Here is a 13815-nt window from a genome sequence, read left to right on the forward strand (position 1 = left end):
TAATGTTTTAGATTTTGATTGAACTCTATAGATTATTAGTTTGAATATTTTAAATTATGTTACATCATAATACAAATACGATCTAGATATCGGATATTGAAATCCCACATATATTAGAATTCAAAGTAAAAATTATATATTCATATACATGTCATTCAAATGAATATATCCAAAAAAAAATATTTTAAATATTAGCTCAAAAATATTAATATTATCTAAACTAAATTTTAGAAAACAGAAAACAGAGAACAGTTTTATGTTAGTAAACAAGTTTTCTAAACAGAAAACAGAGAATGAAAACTGAAAAATTAGAAAACGAAAACAGAGAACAGTTTTCTGTTGAATTTAGAAATTTGTTTGAAAACAAGAAATAAATTTGTTTGTGAAAGGGGACTTTTGTGAACAAGTTAGGTATTTTTGGAGGAATCAAATGTTTCCAATAAAAAGGTTAGGGTATGGGCCAAAGTGTCAAAGCTATAAGATGGGTTGTGTTTTGAATGAAGGGGAAAAGTTTGGTAGATGTGAATGATGTTTCAGCTCTAAGTTCAAATTTCATCCATTCCTCTAAACACTAGTGGGGTGGGCAGAGGGTGTTGATTGAGACTCCAAATTCTGATATTTTTCTCCTACCCCTACTATAGTAAATACTTAGCCCATAATGGATAAGTGGTCCCATGGTCTAGTGGTCAGGACATTGGACTCTGAATCCAATAACCCGAGTTCAAATCTCGGTGGGACCTATTTTCCTTCCTTTTTTTTTTTTACTGTGTAACTTTCTTTTTTCCATCTGTATTTCTATATACTATACTCATTTTAGCATGGATTTCTCTGATCTGTTTTGGAAACTTCAAAATATTTTTTCCCTGTAGCAATTCCATTTTATATTTCTAGAACACACAATATTTGGAGAACATAAAAATTTGAACTTGTTTGGACATGAGTTATGTTAATCCATATTGCTTAAGGTTTGAGTCCTAAAGGCAGTAATTTATACGTTGTCTTTATATGACTGATAGTATTATTTGGGATTGAGTTTTAATTTTTTTAATGCATCAACTTAAATAGGAATGTCACTTGCTTAAATATGAGGAACTGAGAGCTGTCCAAAATATAGCTAGCATGATCAAAACTCGACTAGATTAGTCAAATAATTAACAAAGTTAAAAATTTTGTTCTGTAAAAAGCAAAACATGACTCCTTTTCCTCCGATCCATAGTTACTAATTAAAGTTTGTATTCATCCATGTCAAACATATGCTATATAAATATAAATACCGCAATTTAATTAGTAGTTTAGATATTTAATTAGTTAAAGTAGAGCACATTCTTGTATTAGAATCAATCAAAAGGAAAGAAATTTGGCTCCACACATGAAGGGACACATTAAGCATTTAGTCAATTTATACATTATAAATGTATAATTCAATTATTAATTTAAATTTTTAGTCGAAAAGAAACCATCATTCAAATTACTTCAAATAACACCAATTCAATACATTCTGTTGCATAAGCAAATAAAACACACGTACATATATAGTTAGTGTGCCAAACATTTCCTTGAATTACATCAAATTAAATAATACGTTACATCTCAACTAAAAGTTTAAATTAATATTAATGTATGAAGTATACATTTATACTAAATATAGACAATACCCTTTCAAATTTCAATTTTTTCCTTTTTTTTTTTTTTTTTTTTTTTTTGAATACCAAAAGAGTATTTCAATAGGAACCAAACTTTATATGAAATAATATTGAAAATTCACATAACTATTTTATCTAAAAGAATATGATGATATAGCTACACAAGAAAAATAAACAAGCACCCTAAACAATACAATCATTCCTTTTTTCCCATCATATAAAAGTATTTGAGTAAAATCAATAGACAATAACAACATTTATAGTAGAAGATATTAAATACTATTCGAAAACAAACGTTTACTGCCATACTTCTTTGACGTTAATTAGTGACGTTTAACAACTTGATTGAATTTTGAAAAAAAAAAAAAAAAAATCCTGACGTACTTCAAAAGACAGCAATATTTATGTTGGTAATATGGAAAATTTGTTTTTTTTTTTAAATGTAATATTGATATTGAAAAATAGTTCTGAACTTCTGATATACTTTCTGAAGAACCAGTTCATTGAAAATATTTTTGTATTTATTTATTTATTCAAGTGAAAAAATACCAACATATTTTTTGACATACAGATATATCTCTAATTTAAATTTTATTTTAAAAATAATTGACAATTAAAAAAAAATTAATGTTGAACCCCTCATATTTCTCCCCAGCCTCCAATCCATCCCTCATGGCATAGCAATATTTAATTTGTAACTAAATGTTACTTTTAATTAGTGATGGCCGATGGGTTACCATTCATGGGCAACTAATGAATGGAAGCCACATCGTAAAATAATGGAAGAGAAATTTAGGTGGAAAATAAAACATTTTTTGAAAAAAGAATATACTGACGCACTTTCCAACAAACAACACTTTAAGTTTTATTGGCAGGAGTGTCAAATAGTCTCATTTATCACTCACAAGTGCTCGATAAACCGCTTGTTCTAAAATAAGATCTAATTGGCTAAATTTACTTTTAAAATTGTGTTCGCTTAGCATTTTCTCCAGATTTTTATCAAGTAACCTTTCCATATTGTTGACATGAAATTTGAATAAAAATAATTTGATGACTTGTTTTATTGTTGATTTATTTAAACCCAGAGAAAATCGCGCGCTACTCTCTCCCTCCTCATCCTCACCACTATCATCGCGGTTGCTGATCTAAAAACTAAATCAACAGCTTCTCTTGGCTTTGCAATACCATTCAAGCTCTCCCTTGTGTGCTCGTGAAAGGTTGGTGAGTGATAGCACTATCGACACTCTGCACATCTAAAATTAACAGAATGGATGCGCTCAGTGGTTGCCTAGTTCAAAGTTTTTGGCGAATCTGGTTTCAAACACTTCGTAGATTATAAGACGTTTTAGAGTTGGTGCACGCCCAATGGAGATAGCTGAAGCAAACATGAGAAATGAAATTCCAGATTGTGACTAGGAGCGCAAGCCGCAAAGCCATGAATAAGTTCTGCATCCGAGCATGTTCAGAAATTAGGTGGCGAAGAATTTCAAGAGGGATGCCAACGAACTCTACAACAAAGCATGAAAGGGCATAATAATATGCATATAAATATCATACAACTATAGAAAGTATGCCAAAGACCTTGTGATCGAGCGGCGAGTATGACTCTCCTAAATAGAGGTCACAAGTAGACAAGTAGTATTACACTTAATGCGAATTTTGTTTTAAACATAATTGGCGGCAATTTAAAAAAAAAAAATACCAATGTCTAGTGGACATACTGGAAGTTGATAAAATCAAAATTCATAAAGAAAAAGAAGAAGAATTGGTTTATTTCTTATAGGTTCTGTCTGAAAAAAAAAGTTTCTGGGTTTAATTTATTCAAGCCCAGAAGAACTTCCCATGTTTCTAGGTCCAAAAAGAACCCAGAAACATGGGGCTATGGCTATCGGAAAATGAAGCCATGGATTTATGTATTTATTTATTTTTTGGGCATATCCAAGAGATTGCATATGTAGGCACTAGTATGTCATAAATATTTGACTTTTCCCGATCAATAGGTTTTGACATATTTTTTCAACGAAAATTGGATTGTCGGAAAATATTGATTTTCTTTTTTAAAAAATTAATTTAGTAATATATTTTTCGACAACGTAAATACGCAATAAGTATGTCAGTAATGCTTTTAGCGACATTTTTTTTAAAGTTTTCAATTTCATTATGCCAGAAATCAATTATTTTTTGGGAAAATGACACTTCTTCCCCCTAAGTTATATACTTATAGCATCTTCTCCCCCTGAATTATTTAAGTGGCTGTTTTTCTCCCTGAAATGTTAAATGGACATATTTACCTTTAAAATAAATATTTCATTTATTTTCCTTCTCCAACAAATTATGACAATAATTTGGTTCAAACCAAACAAACACTATAGCAACCAAACCGAAATATTCCAATTACAATTTAGAATCGAAACTCGATAGTTAGAGTTTATTAAAATTACGAACCGGAACGGACGATTCATGTACCGAACTGAAAAAATAAAATATATTTGTTGTTGAATTTAGACTATTTAAAATAAAAAATAAAATTTTAAAATAAAGACGGTTCAAAATTGCGAACCGGATCCAGAACCGCCGATTCACGGTTCAAGATCCAATTTTTTTTATTCATAATTTTAATAAATTGAAATCCAAATATTAGGTTCTAGATCTGAATCATAACCGGAAACTTTTAATTCAATTGCTATAGTGTCTGGTTCAGTTTGATCTGAACCGTGGTCATCCCTACGTATACGCGATAATTTGTTGCAGAAGTAAAATAAATAAAATGTTCATTTTAAGGGTAGAAATGTCAATTTAATATATCAAGGGGGAAAAATCACCACTTTTAGAATAATTGAGGGGGCTAATGTGCTTACCTAAATAATTGAGGAGGAAAAATGGCTATAAGTATATAACTTAGGAGGAAAAAGTGCCATTTTCCTTTTTTTTTTTTTTTATAGCGAAATTAAATGTATGAAAAAAGTAGAAAATTCATTTTAACTTTTCCATTTAAAGATGTTATTCCTTTTGATTTTTTTTTCTTCCTTTGTTAGGGATAATAACTATTACCTGATCATCAAATATCCATGCATACTAAGAGCATCCACAATGGTTGGGGAGAATTGTGAGATAATGTAAGATTGATTAGGAGAGAGAATGTGAGAAGGGAGAAAAACAAAAAAGAAAAAAATAATAACAAAAATTAAAATAAAAAATATATAATAAAAAGCAGTTGCGTCAGGCCTGACGCGCCACACGGCGGTACCCGTGTAGCATGTGCTGTGCGCAAACGCGCACAACCATTGTTAACTTCTTCTTTTTACTTTTTCTTTCTTTGCTGACATTATCTCCACATTTGCAGAACAAATATCTTGTAAAATAATCCCACCCCACATTTGTTATTAACCTCACCCAAGATAATTCATCTGACAATAGCTCCACAATAACCACTGATGTGGATGCTCTAACATTCAGATTAGTGACATTACTAAATTGCATATCAACACAACAAGATACTTATAATTTTGAGAGTTGTAATTAAATAATACACAAAAAAAAAAAGAAAACAATTACTTACTCAAAATAGTTTGTTATTTTATTAGCAAGCTTAGCTTGTATAATACAACTCAAAATTACAATTCAACAAAAGAAAGGAATTGCCATTTCCTCCAACTAAACACTATAATTTGTGTTGTAACGAAATAAAATAGGAAAATAATTACAAGTGTCTTTTAAAACAAGATTGATCATGCTTGTTAAGTGCAATCATCTTGAAATAAAAATATATGCGGATTGAATAACTACGTTCTTCTTCCTTACACCACAGAACAGAAGTGCGTATAAAAATAAAATGCGCGAGAAAGGATAGAGTTTGGATGAGGCGCGTCAAAATCCTAGCAACTACCGACCACTCTCTTCTTCCATGGCGCACCCTTCAGTCTGTTCCTTCATCTCTCACAACGCAGCTCTTCTCAGAGTCTCCTTCTCGCCTTCTCTCCAAAAACGCGCCTTTTTCTCCACTCATTGCATCGGCCCTCTCTGTAGAAGAACAACCTCCGCAAGACCAAATCATCATGGGCTTACGCTTCTTCTTGCGAAAATGGATCCTTCATTGGTTAGTCGGATTCAAATAATTCCTTGTCTATGCTGCAATGCCGACTACTTGTATGTGGAATTGTTTATTTACTGTGGCCTCAGACAATTAGACTTGTAGTTATTAATATATGTTGGAATTCCATTTGTTCTTTATCTGTTTGGTTCTATTGGGGTTTTTAGTTAGTTGAGTCTGTTCTGCACTTGATTCCTCTTCAAAGGTTTGATCTTGTTTGAGACTTCATTCATTTTGACTGTCTCCGTGCAGGCTACATTGGGAAATTTCAAACAATTCTTAGAATTATTGCTTTTATATATGGTCTACTAGGTTGTTAAAACAGTTGGCCGTTTATATCCATCCATTGGTGCTTCGGGTAGTTCTTAGACTTGATTACTAGTCTGCATAAAAAAAAATATTGATATTGCATTCTTTTCAGCAGCATTTAACTCAATTTGCCCACTAAATACACAGAATGCCATATCCAGGATGAGTGGAACACTAGAAAATACAATTTTTCTTTTTCTTCCGGCTACTGAAATGAGTTTTCAGTTATGCAGGATTTGACAAAAAGACTTACTACAGTCTCCAGTTTGTCAAGGTTTTTGGAACATGGAATGAAACGACTTGAGACAGCAATAGCTGTGTTCATTATATTTGTTCAAGTTGCATGTCCAGTTCCATTGTCTGGTTGGGAATCATGGGATGTTTCACCTGCGGAGGCAGTACTTTATTCCCCAGAGACAAAACTTCCTAGAACAGGTGAATTGGCTCTGAGAAGAGCTATCCCAGCAAACACCAGTATGAAAGCTATTCAGGTTTGTCACTATTTTATCTGCTCACCTAGTTTTGTTCATTTAAATAATAATTTGTAATTTTTATTATTATTTAACAATTTTAATTGAAGTTCCTCTCTCTCTCTCTCTCTCTCTCTCTGACACTCTCTCTTTGGCATAGGAATCCCTTGAGGACATTTCATACTTGCTAAGGATTCCACAGAGAAAACCATTCGGAACAATGGAGGGTAATGTGAAGAAAGCTCTTAAGGTAAGACGTAATTTTCTTATAAATAACTGAGGCAAACAAATGAGCCAAGAACTCCAAGTTACTAGATCCCTTGAGGCTTGAGGGAGATCTTACTACCAAAGACACTATCCTCTCTACCACATGTGGGGTGGCCATCTAACCATGTAAAAGGGCAGCAATTTATAATGCGTTTCTTCTCTTAAATGTCATAAAAAGAGTAGTCAAGGAGGAGCATAGGGCACCAAATAAAATATAATCTAAGATCTAGTTCAAACTGTCAAATGACAAAGTGCACAACTGCTGCCACAAGTTTCCTACCAGGAAGGCTGGGCCCATCATGATCTTTAATATCCCATCGCTGACATCTCTTTGATTTTGGAATGTGTTTTACTTTGTGCTTAAGCTGGCATGTTAGGTTTTGGCACATTAATAGTGATGATTAGAAATGGTTGTATTCTAAATTTGATTGTTCAAATCATTTTTTTTTTCCTCTCACATTTCAGATTGCAACCGATGAAAAGGAAGCCATATTGGGTAGTATACCCATTGACTTGAGAGAAAATGGTTCTGTCTTATATGCATCTCTAATTGATGGCAAGGTAATCTAGACAAGATTTAGCTTCTTTGGTTGGGGGTATTTAGTTTACGATCAGTTATTAGTCGGTCTTGTATGCATTTAATAAAAATCTAGACTAGAAGTTTCATCGACTATCTACATATGCAGAGACCACTATAATGACAATGGCATTTCGCTTGATGGTCAGGGTGGATTGCAAAGCCTTATAGAGTCGATAAAGGATAAGGATCCGGATAAGGTCTCAGTAGGTCTTGCATCTTCACTAGATACTGTTGCACAGTTGGAGTTATTACAGGTATATATTTGTGTCCTTTAAGAAGTGTTCCAATGACCAAATAAATAGTTACCATAATTGTGGTCTCACAGACTCTCTTGTCCCTGAACGAACTTCATATATTGACTGTGGTATTAATATCTCAAGGATGTATTTGTGACAGGCTTCAGGGCTATCATTTTTGTTGCCTGAACAGTACTTGAACTATCCAAGGTAAAGCTTTGAGAAACTACGTCTATATGGTTTCGCTCTGCATTTTCCCACTCATTGGCAAACCGTGGTAGATGCCTACTTATGGTGTTACATGAGAAAAGTAGGTGTGTCACAATGTTCTACTGAATTTCTTAGGCTCACAGGAAGAGGAATGGTCGAATTCACAGTTGAGAAGGGAGATGGTTCATTGTTTTCTCCAGAATCTGGTGGTGAAGGAAAGAGCATCACAAAAATTCAGGTAGTGGCTGCATGGCCTCACAAACAACTACTTCCTCTCTCTCCGTTCTTGAATATGATGGAAGAATTTTGCTTCATAGTAACCAGATTACAACCCATCCTCACCCAGCTAACTTTTTCATAATGCAATTCAAATCACCCTGGTGTACTATATCAGCATTTAAAGTTTTCTCATGATGTGAAGCTAATATTTGTTTCCCATCCTTGTTGCCGCTTTCTAGTTAAAGCTATGAATTTTATCATCATTTTATTTTATGTTGCCTATTTATCTGATTTCAAAATAAACCATTTCCTGAATGAATTTGTTCGTTTTTGTTTGATAGCGTCTGATTTTCAAGGAGAGGCAAAAACTGATACATAATAATGACATTTATTCAGGTTGTTTTAGACGGGTATTCAGCACCACTGACAGCAGGAAACTTTGCAAAACTGGTAAGGTAGTGAAATCTCACTTCATCTTAAGTCCTAACTAGTTCCGCTTATATATTGAATGACTTGAAAAGCAACATAATCAAGTGCAGGTGATTGATGGTGCGTATGATGGTGTGAAGCTCAACTGTGCCAATCAAGCAATTCTTACAGAAAGCAGGTTGGGGAAGGACATTGGATATAGCGTTCCCTTAGAGATCATGCCGTCTGGGCAGTTTGAGCCACTATACAAAACAACTTTGAGTGTGCAGGTAGGTCTATTAACTCGTTAAGTATATAAAAGGGTAGCAGCAAGATACCCTCTTTTCGTTTCCCTTTATTTGTCTGAATATGAACTTGTTTTGTGTCTAAGGATGGGGAGCTTCCTGTGCTTCCGTTATCAGTTTATGGTGCAGTTGCCATGGCACACAGTGATGTTTCCGAGGAGTACTCATCACCAAGCCAGTTTTTCTTTTATCTTTATGACAAGAGAAATGTAAGTGATATTGTTGCGTCTATTACTCCAATCATGCCTGCCTGCATCCTACCATTATTGTTAGTAGCTCATTCTCGTATACAAATTATAATAATGAACTAACTTTCGTAACAGTCTGGCCTAGGAGGCATATCTTTTGAAGAAGGTCAATTTTCTGTCTTCGGGTATATATGCTCTTCAAACCTTTCATTCAGGTGGTTTGAATTTCGACACTGGCAATCATAAATTTTTTTTTTTTCTTTTGGTTGGTGTGTAGATATACCACTGCTGGAAGAGAAATTCTTTCTCAGATTAAAACTGGAGATGTGATTCGATCTGCAAAGCTCGTGGAAGGCCAAGATCGCCTCGTTCTACCAAAAGAGAGTTTGTAAAATCTCAATTCACCATCACACTCCCCTTCCCCTTCCCCTGGATAGTAGCCAACTTTTCCACTGTACTAATGATTTATGGTATAAGATTAAGAGAAATGACTATAAATGGTTTCTGTACTATTTATCTCAACTGTAATATCAACTGTATTGCTGTATGTGAATTGAAGAATGCAACTATATATAATAATCTTTGCATTATTAGTTAAAGGCACAGCTCTTAAAAAATTGAAAAAGAAAAAGATTATACACTGGACAATTGAGCATTTCTGATGCTCTGATATCAATTGTTAGGAATTACGATAAAGCAAGTAATGAGGTGTGTGAATCAGACATGTTACAGAGGCGGCTGGGAGTTGGCTTAAAATCCAGCCACCGCAAGGTGGGGCGACGAGCTGGAGGTGTTAACGCTCTTCTAATGATCTCTTTGTTGGCTAGCCGTCGGCTGAGCCTGCTATGAGATGGCACAATCCCTTGTCCTTGTCGACCTCCTCTCACGCCGGACCTCGCATGATGATGAGACTTGGGGGACGTCGCCGGAAAACCACTCCGGCAGCTACAGTTCCTCTGAAGCATCCTGCTCCTGGCGGTGGGCGCCTGCGAAAGTGGATGCCTTTCCACGGCTAAAGGACTCATTCCAGCTTTGTATTCAAGAATCAAGAAGAAGGAGAAAATTGATGGAAGGAAGCTTGAGGAAACAGGCGATGGCGGGTAAGTGGTTTTGGGAGGCTTAAGGCTTTTATAGTGAGATAATAAATTAATAATAATGTGTGTGTTGATTGTTGACTGTTGACTTCTTCTTCGGAAATTTTTTAGTTGTCATCACGCTAAAGGTAGGAATAAGAATACTTTGACTTATAATTTTTTTTTTTGCTTGTTCCAGACGTTTTCGTAGTTTGATCTTTAATTTGACCCGTTCCACACATCACGTGTGCCTGCCAGGAATTTGCTTACCAGCTTAGCATGCCTTAATCATAGTGGAATTGATAATCATTAATTAAATTTCTAATAAATCCAATCACTAATTTTACTTTACACTTTTTTTTTTCTTAATATTACTCTATTTTGGTGAACTCTTCAAAATTTTCTTTATGAACACGCCTACTTTAAATGTTATCGTATGCATACAACTAAAACAAAAAAGAAAATTTTGTTTACACACTCAAGTCTCAAAAAATAAAATTTTGTTTCCAGTTTCGTCTTTCTTTATTTGGTACAGCCTAAAGAGTCAATAATCTACTATCGGGATCGATCCTATGACCTTCCTCAAGGAGAAAGAAAGAAGTGTCATCTTAGCACAAATCTCACAATAATACACTTTATGTAACAAATTAAAGAGTAATGATAGTTTTTAAAAAAAAGAAAAAAAAAGAGTAATGATAAAACAAAGACATACAATTATAAATGCTAAGCAAAAAGTTTAAAAAAAAAAATGTATTGGTTTCTGTTACATACTAAGTTGTACGGAGATGGTTACAACGAAAGTGTAATTTTATGATTTTTATTAAAAAGTATTACTGATAATTTTATGCCAAACTTATTCATATTGAAAGGTCTCTCTCTATATATACAATTTCATTTATGATTTGATTGGGGCTTGTATTTTAGTTAACAGATTTTAGTTTGAATTTTAAAAAATTAAATTGGAATGGCCACCTGACCTAGTCACCCTAATAGGTACGATGGTCAACTAATTGTGGACTAACAAAACCAACTTTGACAGATAAACATTGGGCTGGTGGATAATGGGCTATATTAACTTTTGTTGCCTATTGGCCCGATTTGGCATGCAATCTAACAAATCTTTATACGGTTTTTATATTGTGGAACATGGTCCGAAAATGGCCGTTACTTTTTAATAAATTCCGTATTTTTGTGTGTTTGTACAAAATGAAATTGCATTAATGTATCTAAAATGAATTTGTCTCGCATATTGTGTTTATATTATCAAATGAAATTGTAATTGAATTGAAATAATATTTTAGTTGTGTTGAAATAAAACTGCAATATGTATAAAATGGAACTGAATAACATGTCTCACATATTGAGTGTATATTGTCAAATAGAACTGTAGTTGAATAGAAATGATACTTTAGTTTTACTGAAATGAAACTACAGTATGTGTAAAAAGAAACTAAATAACATGTCTCACATATTGAGTGTATTTTGTCAAATGAAACTGTAGTTATAACAAAATGATATTGTAGTTGTGTTGTAATGAAACTACAATGTATATAAAATGAAACTGAATAACAGTTTCACATATTTGAGTGTATATTATATTGTCCAATAAAACCGTACTTGAATTAGAATTATAACTCAGTGTTGTAATAAGACAACAATGTGTATGAAATGATATTCGATAACATGTTTCAACGAAATAAGACTATTGTATGTATAATATCGAATGAAACTCTAGTTGAAACAAAATGAAACTGTAGTTGTACTTAAATGAAACTACAATGCATATAAAATGAAATTAAATATGTTATACAAACATGGTTAATTACGCGGAATGAGTGTGTTTCTTTTTATTAAAAGAAACGGCACCGTTTTAGACTACGCGGTAAAATTTGCCATCTTTATATATATAGTCACCTTTCGCATTCTGATTATGAGTCTTTCAAACGTTTTCTGGATGCAAAACCTCAAGCAATCCTCATTTGTCGCCTAATTATCATTAAATATATATATATATATATATATATATATATATATATATATATATATTTAGTCACTGAAATAACTGAAGTGACTTGTTTTTAAAATGATAAGATATTGATTTTTAATTTTATGGCCTGTATTGCACATATTTATAATACTAATATTTTGTATGATGCGCGAACATTTATGTCGAATATTAAAACATTGATAAATATAAATAATTAAAAATTATAATTTAAATTATATATACACAAATAATATATGTATTTTTTACACACACATATAATTTATTATTCATAGAAATTTAATTAAAATATAATTAAGTATTAAATTAATATATATAATGATTTTAATAAAATGATAATTAAAAAAATAGGAAAAGATATGATAGATATAGGTGTATGGTAATAATGATGTGTTATCAATGTTAGAATTAAAAATTAACGGCGTTATAACGATGTAAGGGTAGTTTTGTCTAATAATATTGAAATGTACAACATTTAAAGTAAAATGTACACATTTATTTGCATACAAAAAGAAGGACATAAATCTAAGGTATAATCTTAATTGAGGCTTATTATGTTTTTAGATACTCCGGACATACTATTTATGAAAAAGATTTCGGTACCTCTTACTTCAGTGAGGTCAGAATATCGTGCTAAAAAAAGGAAAGGCAAATGGTCAAATAGACCTTGAAAGTTGGAACATTAAATGAAAAGTCAATTAGGTAACAAAACATTAAAACTTGCAATTAAGCTTATCAAAAAACTAATTTTTGTGCATTCAGTCCCAAAAATCTATAAACACTGATAACGTCCTATGTGGCAGCTGCCATGCCATTTTTTCTAATAATAATAATAATAATTAATATTAAATTAAAAAAAAAGGAGAAAGATGACAACCATCCTCTTCTTCCCTCTTTTGTAACTAGATTTGGAGACGAAGATGGTTTGAAGAAAGACCCTTCGTCTCCATATCTAAAGAGGAAGAAGGGAAATATATATATATATATATATATATATATATATATATATATATATATATAACTTTTTTTAATACGCACCCCCATTACAATACCCATACCCAAGACTCACACCCTTTAATTAGAATTAGTTAATAGTCCTAGTGCTTGGATTTCTATGTTTATTCTGATAAGAAACAAGATATTCAAATCATTTTTTTTCTAAATTTTTTATTTTAAGATCGAACAACTATTCCATCTATTGTATTTTCTATTGTATTTTCATGCAAATTAGGGGTAAGAAAACTCTATGGAAAAGTGGAGAATTTATTCGTTTCAGAAGGAGTTCGAACGCAGGTGTGGGCTAAATAGCAATCTTGGTCCTATTGAAACTACCGGTGAAGATCCGAATAGAAAAGATACGGTTAAAAACATTCAGAGTTGGGAGGATTGTGACAATTCTAGTTGCAGTAATGTTGATCATTTATTCGGCGTTAAAGACAGTGAGAATTTCATCTCCGATGACACTTTTGTAGTTTTTGATATTGAAAATTAGATTTTTGAGATTGACAACGATCATTCTTTTTTGAATGAACCTTTTTCTAGTTATAGTGATCGGAATTCTAGCTATCTGACTAATGTATTTACGAGTGAAGATCCCTACTATAATCGTTATATGTATGATGCTCAATATAGTTGGAATAATCATATTAATGGTTGCATTGACAGTTATCTTCAGTCGCAAATCTGTATAGATACTACCACTGTAAGTGGTAGTGATAATGACAGTTACGACATTCATGGGTCCGTATGTGATGGTGAAAGCCACGAAGGCGAGAGTTCCAGTAGACGAACTCATACGAAGGGTGTTGATTT

General features: G+C 32.6%; 1 protein-coding gene and 1 non-coding gene across 3 annotated transcripts; both read left to right on the forward strand.

The window, feature by feature from the left end:
* Nucleotides 1–668: 668 nt before the first annotated feature.
* On the forward strand, nucleotides 669–740 carry TRNAQ-CUG. The gene has a single exon. It is a non-coding gene; the product is annotated as a tRNA-Gln (tRNA).
* Nucleotides 741–5437: 4697 nt separating this feature from the next.
* LOC109188178 (peptidyl-prolyl cis-trans isomerase CYP37, chloroplastic) lies at nucleotides 5438–9524 on the forward strand. Of its 2 annotated transcripts, none has more exons than XM_019338737.1 (12): nucleotides 5438–5739; nucleotides 6268–6533; nucleotides 6673–6762; nucleotides 7245–7340; nucleotides 7506–7613; nucleotides 7756–7805; nucleotides 7941–8043; nucleotides 8421–8474; nucleotides 8564–8722; nucleotides 8824–8946; nucleotides 9061–9110; nucleotides 9203–9524. In XM_019338737.1, exons 2-12 carry the CDS (start codon nucleotides 6270–6272, stop codon nucleotides 9315–9317), a joined length of 1212 nt encoding a protein of 403 aa, XP_019194282.1. In that variant the 5' UTR covers nucleotides 5438–5739; nucleotides 6268–6269; the 3' UTR covers nucleotides 9318–9524. The 2 variants fall into 2 exon arrangements, with proteins under 2 accessions (XP_019194282.1, XP_019194281.1); XM_019338736.1 differs by having other exon boundaries at nucleotides 6276–6533.
* The last annotated feature ends 4291 nt before the right edge of the window (nucleotides 9525–13815 follow it).

The sequence above is a fragment of the Ipomoea nil genome, unplaced genomic scaffold (assembly GCF_001879475.1).
Source record: "Ipomoea nil cultivar Tokyo-kokei standard unplaced genomic scaffold, Asagao_1.1 scaffold1421, whole genome shotgun sequence".
NCBI lineage: Eukaryota > Viridiplantae > Streptophyta > Magnoliopsida > Solanales > Convolvulaceae > Ipomoea > Ipomoea nil.

What these genes read in the sequence shown, in the direction of transcription:
- LOC109188178 (XM_019338736.1), top strand. Translation starts at nt 5,548, where the DNA reads ATGGCGCACCCTTCAGTCTGTTCCTTCATCTCTCACAACGCAGCTCTT. An exon ending in CAGTACTTGAACTATCCAAG is followed by an intron (nt 7,806 to 7,940) that starts GTAAAGCTTTGA and finishes TGAATTTCTTAG; the next exon opens with GCTCACAGGAAGAGGAATGG. An exon ending in AAACAACTTTGAGTGTGCAG is followed by an intron (nt 8,723 to 8,823) that starts GTAGGTCTATTA and finishes TTTGTGTCTAAG; the next exon opens with GATGGGGAGCTTCCTGTGCT.